This window comes from Oncorhynchus mykiss, chromosome 18, assembly GCF_013265735.2.
Source record: "Oncorhynchus mykiss isolate Arlee chromosome 18, USDA_OmykA_1.1, whole genome shotgun sequence".
Lineage (NCBI taxonomy): Eukaryota > Metazoa > Chordata > Actinopteri > Salmoniformes > Salmonidae > Oncorhynchus > Oncorhynchus mykiss.
In genome coordinates this window covers 62,866,012-62,887,820 of record NC_048582.1, presented here as the reverse complement: position 1 = coordinate 62,887,820, position 21,809 = coordinate 62,866,012, and the positions used below count along the sequence as shown (strand labels likewise).

Genomic DNA, 21,809 nt, shown 5'->3' with positions numbered 1-21,809 from the left:
GTCTCTGGCAACCTAACCAATTGAACTAACAAACATGTTTGGTGGAAAGACTGATTTTAAAAGGGCAGTCAAATTCTGATAGTTGTTCCACAACTTTTTTCACATCAGAGCTGATCTGTTTGGTCAAAAGAACAATTTCTGAAAAAGAAAGATCGGAATTAAGCTGCCTGTCTAAACACAGCCTATTAATTCACTTATCAAAATGAAAATGTCAAGAAGACGTGTTATTTCTACAGGTAAATGTGTGTGTTATAGTAGTTGATGTAGGGTGGCATCTATCAAACTGTATGTCACACCTTGTACTTTCTGGAAGTAACCAAATTAGCTAATTAAATTAGATAACCAAGTGGTTTCACTCATGGCTGTAAACATCTGGTTTGTGGGGGACTGATTTGGGGGGTTGGTAATTTGGTAGGGGTGTGTTCTCTAGAGGCTGTGGGCTTTAGTTATGTTAATTAAGACTATACATTAGAGTGCATTAGGTTTGTGTGGGTGTTGTCTTTGATTGATGTCTGTTTAGATCATATGATGCCATGTCGGGTAGAACCTGACCCGGGAGTCATGACTTATGACCACATATATCGGATCTGTGATTAGGGACTGATTTCTATGGAATGGTATTTGTGCTTAGAAGAAGATTATTTTACACATTAACATTTGTAACATATAATATTATTAGATTATATGAACATAACTCTATCCGCTGATGCTGCAGACAACAGTTTCTACAAAGTTTCATTGGTGATGGAAAATGTCTGTTGTTCATTACATATACATTAAAAATATATATAAGAATCTATCAACTCTACAAGCAACACTAGACTCTATTATTATGGTGGGAGATTTTAATACGGTTTTAAACACCTCTATGGACCGGAAAGGAAATCACACTACAAACTATCACCCTCAGGCACTTAAGGAAATCATGAATGTCATGGATATATTGGAATTAGTGGATATATGGAGGCTTAAATACCCTGACCTAGTGAGATGTACATGGAGGAGGTTTAATACCCTGACCTAGTGAGATATACATGGAGGAGGCTTAATCAAGCTAGTCGTCTTAACTACTTTCTTATGTCATTCTCTCTGGCACCAAAAGTATAAAACGTTTTTATAGGGGACAGAATGTGCTCGGGTCATCACATAATTGGTACATATATTACTCTTACAGAATTTCCACGTGGGCGAGGACATTGGACATTTAATCAAAGCCCACTAGATGATAAATTGTTTAGAACTAGGACAGAATCATTTTAAACCTGTTGGTTACTGGCCCAGCACTCAAACCACTCAACCAGGTTACCTGCCGCCTCTTCTGTTATGTTACAGAATAAGGCTGTAACGTAACAAAATGTGGACAAAGTCCATACTTTCGTAATGCACTGTATTTGTTAAGAGCAAGTTGATTGGCAAAGTCATGAAAAATGTGACGAATTTAATAAACCACCTTTGGACTATGATAAACAATAATATTTTTCTGGGGTCAAAATGAACCCTGTCAGTAGTATGAGGGTTACACAGAGTATCCTCATTTAATATTATCACATCAGCAACAACAGTGTGAAGATTTAAATTGACTAGTGATGGGGACGGATATGGAAAATCTATATCGATATGTTACATGTTTTGATACAATGTGTATGTTTCAGTTTTAAAAATAACAGTCTCATAAATAACATTGTATCTGTGTAGCTTCTTTTCTGGTAGCTTCCAAGGCTCTGTGAAGTTCAGAGAACTACTTGTTGATCATCCAGTGGGGTATGTGTGAATGCTCTGGGGCATAAACATACAGAACCAGTTTGAAAGAGGAGCCCATTAACTATTAGCAGACAATTAAGTACGCTAAATTAAGAGCCTTTGAGAAAGTATGCGAGAGCGTCATAGTCAGTTTTCAGGGAAGCTACTCTGAAAATATAGTTTACCAAACTACCGGTTACTTCATGCTGGAAGAAGTTAAGCTACATTGAAGATAAACTTTACAATATATATATTTAACTTAAAGAAAGTTACTACATCACAAACTGATAAATTATCATATCTAAATATGAAACAGACTCCACATTGCAAGACAGATCTCTCTGGAGTCCAGTGTACATTAAGCAGCTCTGATAACGAAGATAAAGGAAATTCTTTCCTACTTCACACATTTTAAATGTTATTTTTGCAACAACAAAAAAAAGTTGTGTGTAGTTCCAGTAGCTAGCTACACCGCTACTGAAAACACTACCAAGGTTTGAATTTAGTTCAACTACCACCAAGCTACAGAAAACTAGTATTACTGATGGATGCAGCAGAGGTATATACAGTGCCTTGCGAAAGTATTCGGCCCCCTTGAACTTTGCGACCTTTTGCCACATTTCAGGCTTCAAACATAAAGATATAAAACTGTATTTTTTTGTGAAGAATCAACAACAAGTGGGACACAATCATGAAGTGGAACGACATTTATTGGATATTTCAAACTTTTTTAACAAATCAAAAACTGAAAAATTGGGCGTGCAAAATTATTCAGCCCCCTTAAGTTAATACTTTGTAGCGCCACCTTTTGCTGCGATTACAGCTGTAAGTCGCTTGGGGTATGCCTCTATCAGTTTTGCACATCGAGAGACTGAATTTTTTTCCCATTCCTCCTTGCAAAACAGCTCGAGCTCAGTGAGGTTGGATGGAGAGCATTTGTGAACAGCAGTTTTCAGTTCTTTCCACAGATTCTCGATTGGATTCAGGTCTGGACTTTGACTTGGCCATTCTAACACCTGGATATGTTTATTTTTGAACCATTCCATTGTAGATTTTGCTTTATGTTTTGGATCATTGTCTTGTTGGAAGACAAATCTCTGTCCCAGTCTCAGGTCTTTTGCAGACTCCATCAGGTTTTCTTCCAGAATGGTCCTGTATTTGGCTCCATCCATCTTCCCATCAATTTTAACCATCTTCCCTGTCCCTGCTGAAGAAAAGCAGGCCCAAACCATGATGCTGCCACCACCATGTTTGACAGTGGGATGGTGTGTTCAGCTGTGTTGCTTTTACGCCAAACATAACGTTTTGCATTGTTGCCAAAAAGTTCAATTTTGGTTTCATCTGACCAGAGCACCTTCTTCCACATGTTTGGTGTGTCTCCCAGGTGGCTTGTGGCAAACTTTAAACAACACTTTTTATGGATATCTTTAAGAAATGGCTTTCTTGCCACTCTTCCATAAAGGCCAGATTTGTGCAATATACGACTGATTGTTGTCCTATGGATAGAGTCTCCCACCTCAGCTGTAGATCTCTGCAGTTCATCCAGAGTGATCATGGACCTCTTGGCTGCATCTCTGATCAGTCTTCTCCTTGTATGAGCTGAAAGTTTAGAGGGACGGACAGGTCTTGGTAGATTTGCAGTGGTCTGATACTCCTTCCATTTCAATATTATCGCTTGCACAGTGCTCCTTGGGATGTTTAAAGCTTGGGAAATCTTTTTGTATCCAAATCCGGCTTTAAACTTCTTCACAACAGTATCTCGGACCTGCCTGGTGTGTTCCTTGTTCTTCATGATGCTCTCTGTGCTTTTAACGGACCTCTGAGACTATCACGGTGCAGGTGCATTTATACGGAGACTTGATTAAACACAGGTGGATTGTATTTATCATCATTAGTCATTTAGGTCAACATTGGATCATTCAGAGATCCTCACTGAACTTCTGGAGAGAGTTTGCAGCACTGAAAGTAAAGGGGCTGAATAATTTTGCACGCCCAATTTTTCAGTTTTTGATTTGTTAAAAAAGTTTGAAATATCCAATAAATGTCGTTCCACTTCATGATTGTGTCCCACTTGTTGTTGATTCTTCACAAAAACATACAGTTTTATATCTTTATGTTTGAAGCCTGAAATGTGGTAAAAGGTCGCAAAGTTCAAGGGGGCCGAATACTTTCGCAAGGCACTGTATAATTGTGTGTAAGAGATCCTTTGTGATCTTGAAAATCTTATCTAATAATATATTGAATATAAAATGTTCATAATACTTACTGGTATTTGTGTGTACACATACCCTTATATTCATTTTACCTTTTCAGGTTACATCATTAATCAATTCTATGTGAAGCTAGTATGACAACCTCCCCGACACCAATTTCTATCTAACTTACCCACTCATGTCCATTGGGATAAGTGGGCAGACCCAGACTTGACCAGACTACCACTGACAGTTAAAATGACTGACATAAGGGTACTGGGGGTAAAGTCTGACCGGGAGGGAGGAGGAGGCGGCAACTGGGGTGGGATCCTGGGGACTGTACGACAGAGACAGGGTTTTTGGAGTCTTCGATAGCTGACTTATGAGGGCAAGGTTTAAATCATTAAAGCTGTGATTTTAGCTGTGCTGTTATTAATCAGTTCTGTTTTTATCCCCCCACGAGCAAGTCTATTAGCTCTGGAACGGATGCTGTTTTACTTCCTGTGGGGAAGCAAGTGGGAGAGGCTGAGGAGGGAGGTGGTCAAGAGACCCAGGGGGGGGGGGGGGGGGGGGGGGGGGGGGGGGCCGCAGCCACCTCACCGGTCAATAACAAGACACAGGACCTTGCATGGTTCTGGCTGGGATCTTACCTCAGGACTCTGAGGCTGATCCCAGTCAACCTGCGTGCCCCAGTCTCCTTCCTGCTCCCCACACACTACGTCCAGCTCCAAAAGTTTTTAAGACATTTTAAACTGGAAAAAGAGGCCGTCAAGGTTTTAACTAAACACCGCTCTCTTCTCTCTCTTGTGCAGGAGCGGGAATCAGTGTGTCCAGTGTGCAGGCTTGCTACTGTCGAGCCCACAGAGGTTTGGCGCAACGTGGCCCATCCTGCTCTGCTGAACCGGCACCGGGACCTGTCCTGGATGGTTGCCCACGAGATCCTCCCAGTCAGGGCCATTATGCACTCCCGGGGCATCGTGTGGCCAAGATGAGTTGGTGGGGCACTTGCTCTGGGAGTGCAGAGCCACCAGGGACCTGTGGAAGGAAGCAGGCCCCCTGATCTCCCCGTGTCTGCCAGCAGGGGAGGACCTAACGCCCCAGCTCGTGCTGTATGGGGTGGGCTGAAGGCCTATTCCACCAAAGGCCTTCACCAAGCACTGGCCCACCCTCACGTGTCTGAAGGATGCACTGTGGTCCTTCCGCAACCTGCTGGTAGCGAAACGAGTAGAGACCCCCCCCCAGGCAGGCTATCTGGGGACCATATATTAAATAGATTTTTGGAACAGGGAGATGGAATAGGGGCTTGCTCCGTCCACTCCACACATCGACCTGGTATTGCAGTACCTCCAGGAACGGTGCACCCCTTGTTGTTGTAAATATAAATAATGCGTTGTTTCGTTTTAATAAAACATTTAAAATACTAAAAAACAGCCAATCAACAATGTTTATGCAGATTTCACCCTTGCAAAGTATTCTGGGGGTGATCTATTATATCCCGCAAGTGAAAAGACTGTTTAAAAAAAAGTACACCAAATTTCTCTACACTGTTTACTGTCTAACTTTTCACCAAACATCTGTTAGAGTAAGTGATTTATCCACTCTAATGTATAGTCTTAATTAACATAACTAAAGCTAAAGCCCACTGCCACAAGAGAACACACCCATACCTAATTACCAACTCCCCAAATCAGTCCCCCACAAACTGGATGTTTACAGCCATGAGTGAAACCACTTGCTTATCTAATTTAATGAGCTAATTTGGCTATTTTCAGACTCATAAAACCCAAGGTGTGACATCCAGTTTGACTGAAGCCACTCTACATCCACTAATCTTTAGCCTTACACAGGAGGCTGGTCTCATGGTAGTGGATAGAGTGGAATGGGATCCATGTGTTTGGTGCTGTTCCGTTTCCCCTTCGTTCCAGACATTATTATGAGCCGTTCTCCCCTCAGCAGCCTCCAATGTTTGAGTATTTTTGTTTTTTTTGGTAACTGTGGTATACAGTAATTATAGGGAGTAAATGAAACAAGATATCACAAATCTTTCATGCTACACAATGGTTCTGAATATTGTTGTGGATTCTGCTTGGTAACAATCTGTAGACTTTCACAAACACGCCTGGCTATTTAAACCCCCAGCAGAGACGAGACAACTTTATTACAGCAAGATAAAATCGTCAGAACTCACATTATCAGTCATGAAGACCATTCTTGTGTTACTAATGCCCATTTTGTTTGGGAATGTTGCAGGTATGTATTTTGGAATGAATTATCTATCATCATGGTTTATTACCTAAATCATGTGTTTTGGAATTAATTATCTATCATCATGGTTTATTACCTAAATCATGTGTTTTGGAATGAATTATCTATCATCATGGTTTATTACCTAAATCATGTGTTTTGTGCGCGTGACTTTCACTGTAATCTAATTACTGGATTTCTGTGTAGTTCGAATTGTGTGTTCCGTCAATATCTAAAGAATTTCAGTGATGTTTTACACGTATACTGTATGTTTCATTATGGTGTTTCAGTGGAGGCACTGCGGTGTTATGCCTGTGATGAGACAATCAGCAATGCTCTGTGCAACCAGAACATAGAGAACTGCTATGTCTCAAATGACACCTGCATGACCGCCGTCACGCAAATCTGTAAGAGCACAGATACTCTGTAAATGAATAGATACATTAATACATCTCTTTGTAGGTAGGGTTTTGGACAGGGGTACCAGTCACTTTGCCTATGTAGGTTAGTGAAAACTGAAATAAATATTGTCAATAATTCTGTCATGTCAGTATATAAAATAAATTATACCTCACTGTTTCTCTTATCAGTTATAGACTCAATCAATCAATTTGCCAGCCCTTTAACCAGTTCATCTTAACCAGTTCATCTTAACCAGTTCATCTTAACCAGTTCATCTTAACCAGTTCATCTTAACCAGTTCATCTATCTTCCACTGTCTGTCACCAGTGGGGATCCAGTACATTTATAAGACCTGCACCAACAGCTTGACATGTAGAACAGCCGCCTCCACCAACACCATTCCAGGAGCCTTATGGGGGATCCAGGTCAGCTGCTGTCAGACTGACCTCTGTAACGTCAACGGTTCATCAGTCTCTGGACTCAACTTCATGTTGCTCAGCTTGTCTTTTCTCTTATCCGGCCTGGTTTTGTCTCTGTGAAACTCTGTGAAGTTTTTGAAATGAATGAATGAACAACTGAAATCAATATGTGGGTTCATCTTTGCTGGTTTGTTTTTGTTTGTTGTTGTTGCTCATCCTCAGGATCTATGTCGGATAGGAAAGTAATACAACGTTTTCCTATCTGTGCTGGTTACTGTGTCTCTGAATCAAGTTTTCAAAATGAATGAATATGAACAACTGAAATAAATATGTGTTCATATCTGCTGGTGTTTTTATTTTTGTTTAACCTCTATGGCTGTCAAGTTATGTGCTGAAGAAAGGCAGTAGGCCTAGTATCGTTGTCAAAAGGCAAGACTGAAATGTGTACAAATATGTTCTGGCAAAAATAAGATGCAATAATTTCATCATAAAAACACACCCGATCATTAGTTTGACGTGTCTCCATCCACCAGTTTTTAAAGTAGTGGTGATGATGGCCTTGTAACAAAGAACTGAAACACAAACGATGGTATTGGAGTTTTACCCTGCCTGGTGTCGGTTGATGTCACATACCTGTGTATAGGATGACAGGCAGACAACAGGACATCCTTTTCACTATAAGGGTTAAGGGCTCCATTCAATCAAACCTGCATTACAGTATTTAGGCAGTAGCTCTTTTTAAAAACCTGTATAAAAACCTACTACCAGGGTGACCCCATACACAGGTATATGTGCACTTTTCACAATTAGATGTGTGTTGGCACAGAATGATTATTGTAAATAAAGACACTGTGCAGGCCTAAACTTTGCTAGCAATGGTTGAGTTCGTTTTGCATGGCCCGGTGTCCTGGTTGAGTGGAGTTTGCTCATTTTAGACCCATAGGTCCTTAAGGGAAACATCCACCCACTTGGGGTACCTGGCATCATCCGCATCATGGAACTTCAGTTTAACAGCATTAATTACATTTAAAGGCGATGATCCTGCTTTTAGCAGAGACTGCATTCACAGTAAACGCTGCCTATGTCGGCTCAATCCGAAATAACCTTTACATTTCTATTGGGGAATCTGTAACCCTTCAGCTATAAAGACTTGTGGATTGAACAACTTTAACACAGTTCAACCTCTGACACAGCCAAAACAACCGCTATGGAGATGTCAGCTAAAGGAGATCTGATTGAATAGAGGCATTCGGTTACAAAAATGAATTATAAAGCTACAGAGTGTTATAGTTACAAATCGCAACTAGTAAAATACAAAACATAAAATAAAATATAATAATAATTTATTATAAATATAATAAATATAATATAAGAAAATATAAGAAAAAGGCTATATTTGACCTGAATCACAAATACTTGTATCTCTGCTATTTTCTTGTTTATTAAACTCTTCTGAGACTGTTCTGAACCAGTTCCCATGTAGAATAACTTCCTGGTTGTTGTTCTGAACCAGTTCCCATGTAGAATAACTTCCTGGTTGTTGTTCTGAACCAGTTCCCATGTAGAATAACTTCCTGGTTGTTGTTCTGAACCAGTTCTCATGTAGAATAACTTCCTGGTTGCTGTTCTGAACCAGTTCTCATGTAGAATAACTTCCTGGTTGCTGTTCTGAACCAGTTCCCATGTAGAATAACTTCCTGGTTGTTGTTCTGAACCAGTTCTCATGTAGAATAACTTCCTGGTTGCTGTTCTGAACCAGTTCTCATGTAGAATAACTTCCTGGTTGCTGTTCTGAACCAGTTCTCATGTAGAATAACTTCCTGGTTGCTGTTCTGAACCAGTTCTCATGTAGAATAACTTCCTGGTTGCTGTTCTGAACCAGTTCTCATGTAGAATAACTTCCTGGTTGCTGTTCTGAACCAGTTCTCATGTAGAATAACTTCCTGGTTGTTGTTCTGAACCAGTTCTCATGTAGAATAACTTCCTGGTTGCTGTTCTGAACCAGTTCTCATGTAGAATAACTTCCTGGTTGCTGTTCTGAACCAGTTCTCATGTAGAATAACTTCCTGGTTGCTGTTCTGAACCAGTTCCCATGTAGAATAACTTCCTGGTTGCTGTTCTGAACCAGTTCTCATGTAGAATAACTTCCTGGTTGCTGTTCTGAACCAGTTCTCATGTAGAATAACTTCCTGGTTGTTGTTCTGAACCAGTTCTCATGTAGAATAACTTCCTGGTTGTTGTTCTGAACCAGTCCCCATGTAGAATAACTTCCTGGTTGTTGTTCTGAACCAGTTCTCATGTAGAATAACTTCCTGGTTGCTGTTCTGAACCAGTTCCCATGTAGAATAACTTCCTGGTTGCTGTTCTGAACCAGCCTCATGTAGAATAACTTCCTGGTTGCTGTTCTGAACCAGTTCCCATGTAGAATAACTTCCTGGTTGCTGTTCTGAACCAGTTCCCATGTAGAATAACTTCCTGGTTGTTGTTCTGAACCAGTTCCCATGTAGAATAACTTCCTGGTTGCTGTTCTGAACCAGTTCTCATGTAGAATAACTTCTTGGTTGCTGTTCTGAACCAGTTCCCATGTAGAATAACTTCCTGGTTGCTGTTCTGAACCAGTTCCCATGTAGAATAACTTCCTGGTTGTTGTTCTGAACCAGTTCCCATGTAGAATAACTTCCTGGTTGCTGTTCTGAACCAGTTCTCATGTAGAATAACTTCCTGGTTGTTGTTCTGAACAAGTTCTCATGTAGAATAACTTCCTGGTTGCTGTTCTGAACCAGTTCCCATGTAGAATAACTTCCTGGTTGCTGTTCTGAACCAGTTCTCATGTAGAATAACTTCCTGGTTGCTGTTCTGAACCAGTTCCCATGTAGAATAACTTCCTGGTTGCTGTTCTGAACCAGTTCTCATGTAGAATAACTTCCTGGTTGTTGTTCTGAACAAGTTCTCATGTAGAATAACTTCCTGGTTGCTGTTCTGAACCAGTTCTCATGTAGAATAACTTCCTGGTTGCTGTTCTGAACCAGTTATCATGTAGAATAACTTCCTGGTTGCTGTTCTGAACCAGTTCTCATGTAGAATAACTTCCTGGTTGCTGTTCTGAACCAGTTCTCATGTAGAATAACTTCCTGGTTGCTGTTCTGAACCAGTTCTCATGTAGAATAACTTCCTGGTTGCTGTTCTGAACCAGTTCTCATGTATAATAACTTCCTGGTTGCTGTTCTGAACCAGCCTCATGTAGAATAACTTCCTGGTTGCTGTTCTGAACCAGCCTCATGTAGAATAACTTCCTGGTTGTTGTTCTGAACCAGTTCTCATGTAGAATAACTTCCTGGTTGCTGTTCTGAACCAGTTCTCATGTAGAATAACTTCCTGGTTGCTGTTCTGAACCAGTTCCCATGTAGAATAACTTCCTGGTTGCTGTTCTGAACCAGTTCTCATGTAGAATAACTTCCTGGTTGCTGTTCTGAACCAGTTCTCATGTAGAATAACTTCCTGGTTGTTGTTCTGAACCAGTTCTCATGTAGAATAACTTCCTGGTTGTTGTTCTGAACCAGTCCCCATGTAGAATAACTTCCTGGTTGTTGTTCTGAACCAGTTCTCATGTAGAATAACTTCCTGGTTGCTGTTCTGAACCAGTTCCCATGTAGAATAACTTCCTGGTTGCTGTTCTGAACCAGCCTCATGTAGAATAACTTCCTGGTTGCTGTTCTGAACCAGTTCCCATGTAGAATAACTTCCTGGTTGCTGTTCTGAACCAGTTCCCATGTAGAATAACTTCCTGGTTGTTGTTCTGAACCAGTTCCCATGTAGAATAACTTCCTGGTTGCTGTTCTGAACCAGTTCTCATGTAGAATAACTTCCTGGTTGCTGTTCTGAACCAGTTCCCATGTAGAATAACTTCCTGGTTGCTGTTCTGAACCAGTTCCCATGTAGAATAACTTCCTGGTTGTTGTTCTGAACCAGTTCCCATGTAGAATAACTTCCTGGTTGCTGTTCTGAACCAGTTCTCATGTAGAATAACTTCCTGGTTGTTGTTCTGAACAAGTTCTCATGTAGAATAACTTCCTGGTTGCTGTTCTGAACCAGTTCCCATGTAGAATAACTTCCTGGTTGCTGTTCTGAACCAGTTCTCATGTAGAATAACTTCCTGGTTGCTGTTCTGAACCAGTTCCCATGTAGAATAACTTCCTGGTTGCTGTTCTGAACCAGTTCTCATGTAGAATAACTTCCTGGTTGTTGTTCTGAACAAGTTCTCATGTAGAATAACTTCCTGGTTGCTGTTCTGAACCAGTTCTCATGTAGAATAACTTCCTGGTTGCTGTTCTGAACCAGTTATCATGTAGAATAACTTCCTGGTTGCTGTTCTGAACCAGTTCTCATGTAGAATAACTTCCTGGTTGCTGTTCTGAACCAGTTCTCATGTAGAATAACTTCCTGGTTGCTGTTCTGAACCAGTTCTCATGTAGAATAACTTCCTGGTTGCTGTTCTGAACCAGTTCTCATGTATAATAACTTCCTGGTTGCTGTTCTGAACCAGCCTCATGTAGAATAACTTCCTGGTTGCTGTTCTGAACCAGCCTCATGTAGAATAACTTCCTGGTTGTTGTTCTGAACCAGTTCTCATGTAGAATAACTTCCTGGTTGCTGTTCTGAACCAGTTCTCATGTAGAATAACTTCCTGGTTGCTGTTCTGAACAAGTTCTCATGTAGAATAACTTCCTGGTTGTTGTTCTGAACAAGTTCTCATGTAGAATAACTTCCTGGTTGCTGTTCTGAACCAGTTCTCATGTAGAATAACTTCCTAGTTGCTGTTCTGAACCAGTTCCCATGTAGAATAACTTCCTGGTTGCTGTTCTGAACCAGTTCTCATGTAGAATAACTTCCTGGTTGCTGTTCTGAACCAGTTCTCATGTAGAATAACTTCCTGGTTGCTGTTCTGAACCAGCCTCATGTAGAATATCTTCCTGGTTGTTGTTCTGAACCAGTTCTCATGTAGAATATCTTCCTGGTTGCTGAACCAGGACATTGTATTACATTTACCTTCTAGTCCTTTAACAGAAGCTCCAGAGCAACTTACAGTAGTGAGTGCATACGATGTCGGCTCTCATATACTTTTACATATACGATACAGCTCTCAAATATATTGTTATATACAGTATTGTTAATATTGTGAGTATATATATATATAAAGACGGCTAATATATATATATATATATATATATATAAATATATATATATATATATTGAATAGTGTGAAGTTGTTGTGCAGTAATAAAATCTATTTATTTAATTTATATGGCTTTGGCTGTGATCGTGTTTTATATTGTGTCATGTAACTCAAATCAAATTTTCTCAAATCAAATCTAATTGTATTTGTCACATGTGCAGAATACAACAACCTGCATACTTACAAGCCCTTAACCAAAAATGCTACAAAAATAAATCAACAATTAAAAAAACTAAAGTAAGAAAAAAGTAACACAATAAAAGAACAGTAATGAGGCTATATACACCTGAATGGGTTTGATCCTATGTGAATGGGTTTGATCCTATGTGAATGGGTTTGAGCCTATGAGAAGTGTAAAACGAAGATACATCTGTGGTTTAATTGTTAAAAATTGCCTTGTGGTCTTATATGTTCATTCTTCAAGTCATCCAAATAAGTTTTAGTCGGTAGTCATTTGCATTGACTCCTCCCATAGAAGTGACGTTGTTTAGTATATACACCCTCGTCCCGCCCTTTCTCATTCTCTTTCCGCTAAAATCCAAGTTGGAAGTAAACGTGCCTAAGGTGCTTGGTTCTTCTCTTGAAGCTAAGGTCCAGAATCCGGCGACTAGCACCACTAAATTTAGGCATCCGACCCCAAAACTCTAAAACCTACGCAGAAAGATGGCATCTGTATCTGAGCTCGCTTGTATTTACTCTGCCCTCATCCTCCACGACGATGAAGTCACCGTCACAGTAAGTCCCGCTTAAAATGGTGCCTTGGCCGGCCTCTTGTGTCGCTAACCAGCCTTACTTGGTACGCTGGTTCTTGTCTACTTCCGGGGTAGTGTGTAGCTGAGTCTGAAAAAATAAGGGATTGTAGCAACGCCAACTATATTATCGCCTTAGCTGTCCAAAATGACAGCTAATTAGCCGTCAATGTCACTAGCTAACTAACATGCTATCAGTTCTCTAACGTTAGTTACCGCCAGCAATGTGTTGATGCTGTATGCATCGCTACGATAGCCTGCTAGTTAACCCTGGCGCCATGGTCAGATCTATGGAAAATTGCTAGCCAAATGGAACTATTTGAAACATTCTTCCTAGCCTAGTAAACTGGTGAATGCGATCAAAGCAGCCAATAAGTTGGCTTACTCATACAGTGGGTTTCCCCCCCCCCCTTTTTGGCATTGGCCAACTACTTACTAACCTGGTCCAAGGCTAACCCTCACTAGCTTTAAGCACCAACTGTCAGAGCAGCTCACAGATTACTGAACCTGTACATAGCCAATCTATAATTTAGCCCAAACAACTACCTCTTTCCCTACTGTATTTCTTTAATTTATTTGGCTCCTTTGCACCCCATTATTTTTATTTCTACTTTGCACATTCTTCCACTGCAAATCTACCATTCCAGTGTTTTACTTGCTATATTGTATTTACTTTGCCACCATGGCCTTTTTTGCCTTTACCTCCCTTATTTCACCTCATTTGCTCACATCGTATATAGACTTATTTTTCTACTGTATTATTGACTGTATGTTTGTTTTACTCCATGTGTAACTCTGTGTCGAACTGCTTTGGTTTATCTTGGCCAGGTCGCAGTTGTAAATGAGAACTTGTTCTCAACTTGCCTACCTGGTTAAATAAAGGTGAAATAAAAAAATACCAACAACAGCCAAATACTGTTAGTGGTTTTGTCTTCATGCTTCTACAGTAGAGGTCTGTAATGTGTAATATAATCATTTGCAGGAGGACAAGTTGATGGCTCTCATCAAGGCTGCCAATGTGACTATTGAGCCTTTCTGGCCCAGTCTGTTCTCCAAGGTGAGTCAAGCCCTTTTCTCCATCACCCTAAACACATGAAGTTCATTGAAAAATACTCTGTGTAACTTCTGATTTATTCCTTCATATCTATGGTGTAAAACCTTCCATCTCACTGTTTTGTGTGAACCTTGTTTAATGTTGAATGGTGACAGTACTTAGTTGCTGTCTGTAAACCATGATGCTATGACATGGTAGTAATTCATGTGTAAAGGCAGCATCTGACCCTATCCTGTTTGTGTTACAGGCTCTGGCCAGCGTGGACATTGGCAGCCTGATCTGCAACGTGGGTGCTGGTGGTGGAGCTGCTCCTGCTGCTGCTGGAGGCGCCGCCCCTGCAGCAGACGCACCAGGTAACTAAAGGACACCAGGGTTTCACCCCCCTTTACCAGGGGCATGGGGCCACGGTCCTAGAGGGCCATTGTGTTGTTCAGTAGGCCAGGGTTTCACCTGCAGGGCCACAGTAACATGGGTTCCATGTGAGCCAGTGCTTATTACCGTCAGTGATTTTAAAAACAAACTCTACATGCTTTTACTTCTTGTAACACCCACAGCGAAGATTCAGACCTCTGTTTCAAACATCTCTGGTGCTAGCGAGCACCTGCTAGACTGGAGATGGCCATGTCGACATGGCCATACTCATATTCGTAAATTGACAGTTGGATCAGATGATACTCGTGATCGGGAAAAATTTATTTTAATATGCCTAAATAGATGCTGACTAAATACCTCGCTGCAAATAAACTGCAGATTAGAAGCAATGTGTGGAGGGTGTGTCTGTTCTAAACTTGTAGTGGACATACACATTTGCTGTCATTCAGTTAGAATGCGCATTAGCGTTTAGTCTTTTCCTCACCCTCGACCCACATGTTAGATATGATGTCCTCGCCGTGTGATTTATCACAGAAGGCAAATGATCAGACCGAAAACATGCGAGAAAGTGTATGTGAAATTATCCGAGCCTGACCAGCAGGATCAACGTGCAGTCCGCCCATCTCTTTACAGACAGGAAAACTATCCCGTCTAGTTATTAAGCCACGCACATGACTGACTCGGACAGTATGGTTTAGAAACTCTGAGATGCTTGCTGGCACCTGAAAATAACTTAACGATCACTGATCATTTTTTTGTTGTTGCTCTGATCAGAATCGTATCCAGAAAATTGCCCAAATCTGTTACGATGCTAGTTTTGTCCGACTACTAGGCGCACCCCTAGTGGTATGGTTTCCACTGCCGCTCTGAATCAGGGCCAGGGTTGCACCATCATCATGTCTGTTTCTAAACCATACTGTACTGTCTTTGAGCTTCATAAACTCAGTGTCTGTTTATCCATAGCTCTTATTGAGCCAGTTTGTCACTAATGGATAAGTTTTAATTTATTGGCCTAATCGGTGCTTTTAAGACGCCAAGATAAAAAAAAGACTAGGTCAAAAAGTCAGAGCTCTAGAAAGATCCCAGAATTTCTGGATTGGAATTCCGAGTTCCCTCAGTCAGAACTTGTTTTGAGTGCTCGTAAGTCAGGAGTTCCTGGTTTTGAACGCGTCATGAATCAGACGTTTTGGTAAGAAAGGTCTGTTTAGGTCATTTGTGATTATTGTTCTAATTTGACAACTGTAAGGATATTTATTTCACTATACATGTACTGATGCCATACCTTATTTTCCCTTATTAGTCAAGGAGGAGAAGAAGGAGGAGAAAAAGGAGGAATCCGAGGAGGGTTCTGATGACGACATGGGCTTCGGTCTTTTCGACTAAACCATTTTTTTGTAAATAATAAAATCAAAGAAACAGAAATGGCAACATGTGGTTTCATTTAAACTCCTTGTGTACAAGTGCACTATGAAATACATTATGGGATAAAGACATTGGATTAAATGTGATCACCTGTGAACAATGTATCATCTCCAATAGGTGGAATAGTAGATTATGAATGAAGTAGAGTATGAATATGAGAGGTTTTTCTAATCAGTAATCCTGCTATTATGACATCCTATTTGTCATTGAAATTGTCTCAAACCTTTTTGTGCGGTCTTGTCTTGATGGCAAAGGTGAGATTTTGACCTACATCACATTGTGGTTTTTGGATAGTCTCGATCACATGACTAGGGCTATATATACCGTAACACCTTTAAGAAAGTCAATCCGCATCACTGGAAGTTCATCCTTACAGCATGATTGAAGTGTAAAGGAAATGCTGCATATCGGCTCAATCTGAAATAACCTTTCCATTTGAATAGAGCTCTAGAACCTGTGACCTGGTCTATACCCCAGTACCTAGTCCACTGCACCTGTTATTTACTCACATCTGTACAGTCACTCAATTAGAATGCAGATTACATATGATTTGTTGGAGAACAGGCCGCATTGGGATTCAAACTGGTGACCACCACTGATGGGACTGATGGGAGAGAACGTTGTCTACAGTATATATCAGGGGTGTCAAACTCATTCCATGGAGTGCCTGTTTTTTTTCCTTTCAATAAGACCCGAGACAACCAGTTGAGGGGAGTTCTTTACTAATAAGTGACCTTCATTCATCAATTAAGTATACTGAACAAAAATATATAGTGTTGGTTCCATAAGCTGAAATAAAAGATCCCAGAAATTTGATATACGCACAAAAAGTTTCTCTCAAATATTGTGTACAAATTTATTTACATCACTATTAGTGAGCATTTGTCCTTTGCTAAGATAATCCATCCACCTGACAGGTGTGGCATATCACAAAGCTGATTAAAAAGGATGATAATTAAACAGGTAGAACTTGTTCTGTGGAAAAAAGCCACTAAAATGTGCAGTTTTGTCACACAACACGATGCCAACGATGTGTCAAGTTTTGAGGGAGTGTGCAATTGGAATGCTGACCGAAGGAATGTCCACCAGAGTGGTTGCCAGAGAATTGAATGTTAATTTCTTTACCATATGCCGCCTTTAACTTCGTTTTAGAGAATTTGTCAGTACATCCAACTGGCCTCAGACAAATACTCAGCTTCGATGGCCACTAGCACGTTGGAGAAGTGTGCTCGTCATGGATGAATCCTGGTTTCAACTGTACCGGGCAGATGGTGTGTATGGCGTTGTGTGGGTGAGCGGTTTGCTGATGTCAACATTGTGAACAGAGAGCCCCATGATGGCAGTGGAGTTATGGTATGGGCAGGCATAAACTACAGACAACACAATTGCATTTTTATCAATGGCAATTTGAGATACAGTGACGAGGCCCATTGTTGTGCCATTCATCCACCGCCATCACATCAAGTTCCAGCATGATAATGCACTGCCCCACGTCACAAGGATAATCTACACAATTCCTGGAAGCTGAACATGTCCCAGTTCTTCCATGGCCTGCATACTCACCAGACATGTCACCCATTGAACGTGTTTGGGATGTTTTCGATCGATGTGTACAACAGCGTGTTCCAGTTCCCGCCAATATCCAGTAACTTCGCACAAGCACTGAAGAGGTGGGGGACAACATTCCACAAGCCATAATCATCAGCCTGATCAACTCTATGAGAAGGAGATGTGTTGTGCTGCAGGAGGCAAGTAGTGGTCACACCAGATACTGACTGGTTTTCTGATCCACGCCTTTTTAAACCTATTTGTGGCCAACAGATGCATCACTGTATTCCCAGTCATGAAATCCATAGATTAGGATCTAATGAATGTATTTCAATTGACTCGTTCAAATCTTTGAAATTGTTGCATGTTGCGTTTATATTTTTGTTCAGTGTTCAAGGGAGGAGCGAAAACCTGCAGATACTCAGCCCTTGGTGGAATGAGTTTGACACGTGGACTAAAGCAGGGTTTTCCCAAACTCGGTCCTGGGGCTGAGTGCACACTCAGATCTTTTGCCCTAGCCCTACACCGCTGATTCCAATAACCAACTCATCATCAAGCTTTGAATCAGCAGTGTAGTGCCTGGGCAAAAACCTAAATGGTCAAGCAGGTGGGTGCCCCAGGACCGAGTTAGGAAACCCTGGTTAGGGAGGGACTACCTGAAGTTGTCCAATAAGAGATGCTTGTTTTTGTTTTCCGTTGCAAAATGTTTTGCTACGGTGTGCACTAATGAATACGAACAACCCAAGAAAATCAGAAGAAGGTTTGTGTAACACCAGACTTGGTTAAATATACAGTTTCAGTGATAAGGAAATGACTAGCAATGGGACAGGGGTTTTAACTGCCAAACTATTAGATGATTCAAATCACATGATCGTTCATCACCACTGTGGAACTTAAATGCGCTGGAAACTTACAATGAGGAAAATAAGCCTCTCATAACATTTAAATCCCAGAAATGCTGAATGCTTAAAAATATATATCTTTGTATATTAACTATTAGTTAACTTAAAAAGTGGCATGTGACATTTGTGTTTAATAAAAATAAATATCATTCATTTTGTGATATTTTATTATTCACTGTGCCGAGTCCATGTGTCAGAGAATGGACAAAAAAAATACAAATGATGAGCATCCAAAACATAGTCATAATATGCTTTGATTCTGTAGCACACCTTAGGTAATAGTGTTAAACACAGACATCCCAACCACTGAGATCTCTCAGTAATAAAATGTTAATCAAATATAGCTTGTAGTTCTTCAATGGTTCAAATCTTCCAGTTGGAATTGTATTCAGATCAGATCTGTGATTATTATCAGCCACCTGGAAGAACGTCTGATGATGTGAGCTGAAATTAATCTCTGGATTTAAAAAAAAAACACTCTGAAATTAATCTCTGGATAAAACAATCGACACATCGAATAAAACAGAAGAGATTGTATGTAACTGACCTCCAAACATTCTGGAGAGCAGCGACAGACAGAACAGAAGCCTATAAAACAGTTTTCAGGAAGGGGGTGGAAGGGTACGATTGAGTCGAGTGACCAGTTCTGTCTCTATCCTGTAGTATCAGGAGCTCTGATCGAGGTGCGAGCTGAGCAGTCTTGACTTGTGACTTATTGTGCGGTCTATGATTGCTATGGGAGCTGAAACCAACCAGCCCCATTTCCACAGCACCAGACCCCCTTCCCTCTTATATCCCTCTCCCTCCCCTCAAAGGTCTTCCATGCCCAAGGAGCTAGGAGTCGGAGGGGGCTAGTGTGACCCCCGGGACTGGGTGTGGATCATCTTGAGCCGGGCCTGGTCGATGACATCCAGCAGGTTCTTGGCGTCTACGGCCAGGGCGTGGGCCGCCGTCAGCATCTGTTTCTTGTAGTCCTGCTGCAGACTGGTGAGGACGTACTGCTGGGCCAGCTTCATCTTGTTAATCAGCTCGGCCAGGTCAGAGTTCAACAGCTTCTGGGCCATCTCAATCTGCAGAGGAAGACAGTCAGAACACATAAGAGAAATAGGCCGGTTACTTTGTTGTCAGACACAATAGGACAACAGTCAGAGTATCAACAGAGTCAGAAGCAATATGTTGAGTTGTTTCTCACCTCTCTGTGTGTGCTTGCTGGTAACACTGGTATGGTCTCGTCCACTGTGGCCAGTAGGGTTCTCAACGCTAGTCCCACCTCCTGTAAAAAGAACCAGTATATCACTGTAATAGAAGAACAAAGCTAGAACGGCTTACAAACCAGTATCACTCGACAATAATATCCTCTTGATCAGCATATAATGATGATTCAACAACAATTGTTGTCTTTTATCGCCATTGATTGAAGCTAGCTTTACCTTGACCATTGGGACGTACTCTTCTGGAGGGGCTGGCTGGATCTTACTGGACATCTCTATAACAGCCTTGACCAGGCCTGTCACGTTCTCATACACCTTGTCGTTGGAGCGGTCCAAGTTGGCCGTGGGGGGAGGGCTGATCTCCTGAGGCTGGATCTACACACCACAGAGATGGGGGTGAGTTGGTTCACATACAACATACTGAGGGAAGTGAATCGATCTCCTAGAAATCATTTTAGTTTTCATATTTCTATTATGATGAAATGTGTGATTGAAAATGTGAAGATTTTTTTTACAAACAGTCCATTTATATTTTCCAACAGGGCTATACATTTTGGTGAGTTTTTTTTCCTCGCCTGAGTAGCCTCGTTTCACTGCCAAAAATAAAATCTGCGAAATAACAATACAATGTCAAATACAGGTAGCCTAGTCAAATAATTAACATCCAATCACATTAACCATTACTCTCGTGGGAATTCCACTCACAGACCGTATGTAGCCAAACGTAGCTGCTGCTCATTCCATTTGCTCTAAAATTATTTTAAAAAGTAAGGCCCGCGTCCATAGACACATACCAGCTCTACTGGTAGTACTGCTACTACCAGCAGTACTACACCTGCACCTGTTGAAAACACAAGTTGTTCTGCTTCCACAGCACATCCAATGCTAGCATCAGTAATTCTACATTTGTTATTATCCCAGCTAGCATGGACACTGACAGTTGTGAATATGATGCAGCCGAAGAGCTACTGCCCCCTTCCCCGGGAAAGCACCGAACAACAGACAGGGACGTTGGACCATCGAAGAGGCGCATTACATTGATTTGGGGTTCAATTATATTGGGAGTAGTGCCTTTCCTCAGCCACAGTCTGTTATATGTGCAAAAATACTATCTCCCAACCTGATGAAACCTTCACTCTTGCACAGACATTTAGATACAAAACATTCCAATTTGAAATATAAGCCACGTGAGTTTTTGAGTGAGAATTAAGGCAACTTTTAGTACTAAGACATGTATAAAAGCCACAGATACCATTAATAAGAAGGGGCTAGAAGTGTCTTATATGGTGAGCTACCGAGTGGCTAGGACAGGCAAGCCCCATGCTATTGTGGAAAACTTAATTCTTCCTGCTACCATGGACATGGCTGGGACAATGCTGGGGGGAAAAGGACAGAGAAACTATACAGACAATGTCTTCATCAAACACTGTTTCATGACTCATCAGTGACTTGGCAGGAGATGTTTTGAAACAATTACTGCTTCGCATACCAGACAGTGAATTCTATGCGTTACATCTGGATGAATCAACAGACGTGGCGGGCCTGGCACAGCTCCTGGTATATGTCCGTTACATTTATGGGGGGGGGGGTCAATTAAGGAAGACATCCTCTTCTGCAAACCACTGGAAACCAGGACAACATGAGAGGATATTTTTAAACTACTGGACAGCTTTGTGACATCAAATGGACTTTGGTGGGCAGGATGTGTTGGTATCTGTACTGATGGCGTAAAAGCCATGACAGGGACACATAGTGAAGTGGTAAGGCGTGTGCAAGCAGTTGCTCCCGACGCCACTTGGGTACACTGCAGCATCCACCAAGAGGCTCTTGCTACCAAGAGAATGCCTGACAGCTTGAAATACATTTTAAACTCCAGAAAAATGGTTAAATTTATTAAAGCAAGGCCCCTGAACTCTCATGTATTTTCTGCACTATGCAATGATACGGGCAGTGACCATGTAACACTTTTACAACATACAGAAGTTGGTTATCAAGGGGAAAAGTACTGACATGTTTTTTTTTTTTTTAATTGAGAGAAGAGTTAAAGTGTTCTTTACTGACCATCATTTTCACTTGTCTGACCGCTTGCATGATGACGAGTTTCTCACTCAACTGGCCTATCTGGGTGATGTATTTTCTCGCCTGAATGATCTGAATCTAGGATTACAGGGATTCTTTACAACTATATTCAATGTGAGGGACAAAATTGAGTCTATAATTAAGAAATTGGAGCTCTTCTCTGTCTGCATTAACAAGGACAACACACAGGTCTTTCCATCATTGTATGATTTTTTGTATGCAAATGTAATATAGCAAAGCAC

General features: G+C 41.1%; 3 protein-coding genes and 1 pseudogene across 16 annotated transcripts in view; 3 read left to right on the top strand and 1 right to left on the bottom strand.

The window, feature by feature from the left end:
- The first annotated feature begins 4,749 nt into the window (after positions 1 to 4,749).
- Positions 4,750 to 7,329, top strand: LOC110496677 (ly6/PLAUR domain-containing protein 2-like). Its single transcript, XM_021572699.2, has 3 exons — positions 4,750 to 6,182; positions 6,467 to 6,583; positions 6,906 to 7,329. The coding sequence occupies exons 1-3, from the start codon at positions 6,131 to 6,133 to the stop codon at positions 7,115 to 7,117; spliced, it is 381 nt and encodes a 126-aa protein (XP_021428374.2). The 5' UTR covers positions 4,750 to 6,130; the 3' UTR covers positions 7,118 to 7,329.
- On the top strand, positions 5,180 to 5,298 carry LOC118941226 (annotated as a pseudogene).
- Positions 7,330 to 12,724: 5,395 nt separating the features above from the next.
- Positions 12,725 to 15,833, top strand: LOC110496675 (60S acidic ribosomal protein P1). Its single transcript, XM_021572698.2, has 4 exons — positions 12,725 to 12,965; positions 13,962 to 14,036; positions 14,281 to 14,386; positions 15,706 to 15,833. Exons 1-4 carry the CDS (start codon positions 12,894 to 12,896, stop codon positions 15,786 to 15,788), a joined length of 336 nt encoding a protein of 111 aa, XP_021428373.1. The 5' UTR covers positions 12,725 to 12,893; the 3' UTR covers positions 15,789 to 15,833.
- Positions 15,834 to 18,426: 2,593 nt separating this feature from the next.
- Positions 18,427 to 21,809, bottom strand: part of LOC110496881 (focal adhesion kinase 1) — a 235,348-nt gene continuing 231,965 nt past the window's right edge. For all 14 annotated transcript variants that reach the window (XM_036953483.1, XM_036953484.1, XM_036953479.1 and 11 more), the window contains 3 exons: positions 19,708 to 19,863; positions 19,470 to 19,550; positions 18,427 to 19,347 (listed from right to left, as the gene is read on the bottom strand). In XM_036953483.1, the coding sequence (XP_036809378.1) occupies positions 19,129 to 19,347; positions 19,470 to 19,550; positions 19,708 to 19,863 (456 nt within the window). In that variant the 3' untranslated portion in view covers positions 18,427 to 19,128. The remainder of the gene's footprint in view (positions 19,348 to 19,469; positions 19,551 to 19,707; positions 19,864 to 21,809) is intronic.

What these genes read in the sequence shown, in the direction of transcription:
- LOC110496677 (XM_021572699.2), top strand. Translation starts at nt 6,131, where the DNA reads ATGAAGACCATTCTTGTGTTACTAATGCCCATTTTGTTTGGGAATGTT. An exon ending in TTTGTTTGGGAATGTTGCAG is followed by an intron (nt 6,183 to 6,466) that starts GTATGTATTTTG and finishes ATGGTGTTTCAG; the next exon opens with TGGAGGCACTGCGGTGTTAT. An exon ending in GACCGCCGTCACGCAAATCT is followed by an intron (nt 6,584 to 6,905) that starts GTAAGAGCACAG and finishes GTCTGTCACCAG; the next exon opens with TGGGGATCCAGTACATTTAT.
- LOC110496675 (XM_021572698.2), top strand. Translation starts at nt 12,894, where the DNA reads ATGGCATCTGTATCTGAGCTCGCTTGTATTTACTCTGCCCTCATCCTC. An exon ending in ACGATGAAGTCACCGTCACA is followed by an intron (nt 12,966 to 13,961) that starts GTAAGTCCCGCT and finishes AATCATTTGCAG; the next exon opens with GAGGACAAGTTGATGGCTCT. An exon ending in GGCCCAGTCTGTTCTCCAAG is followed by an intron (nt 14,037 to 14,280) that starts GTGAGTCAAGCC and finishes TTTGTGTTACAG; the next exon opens with GCTCTGGCCAGCGTGGACAT.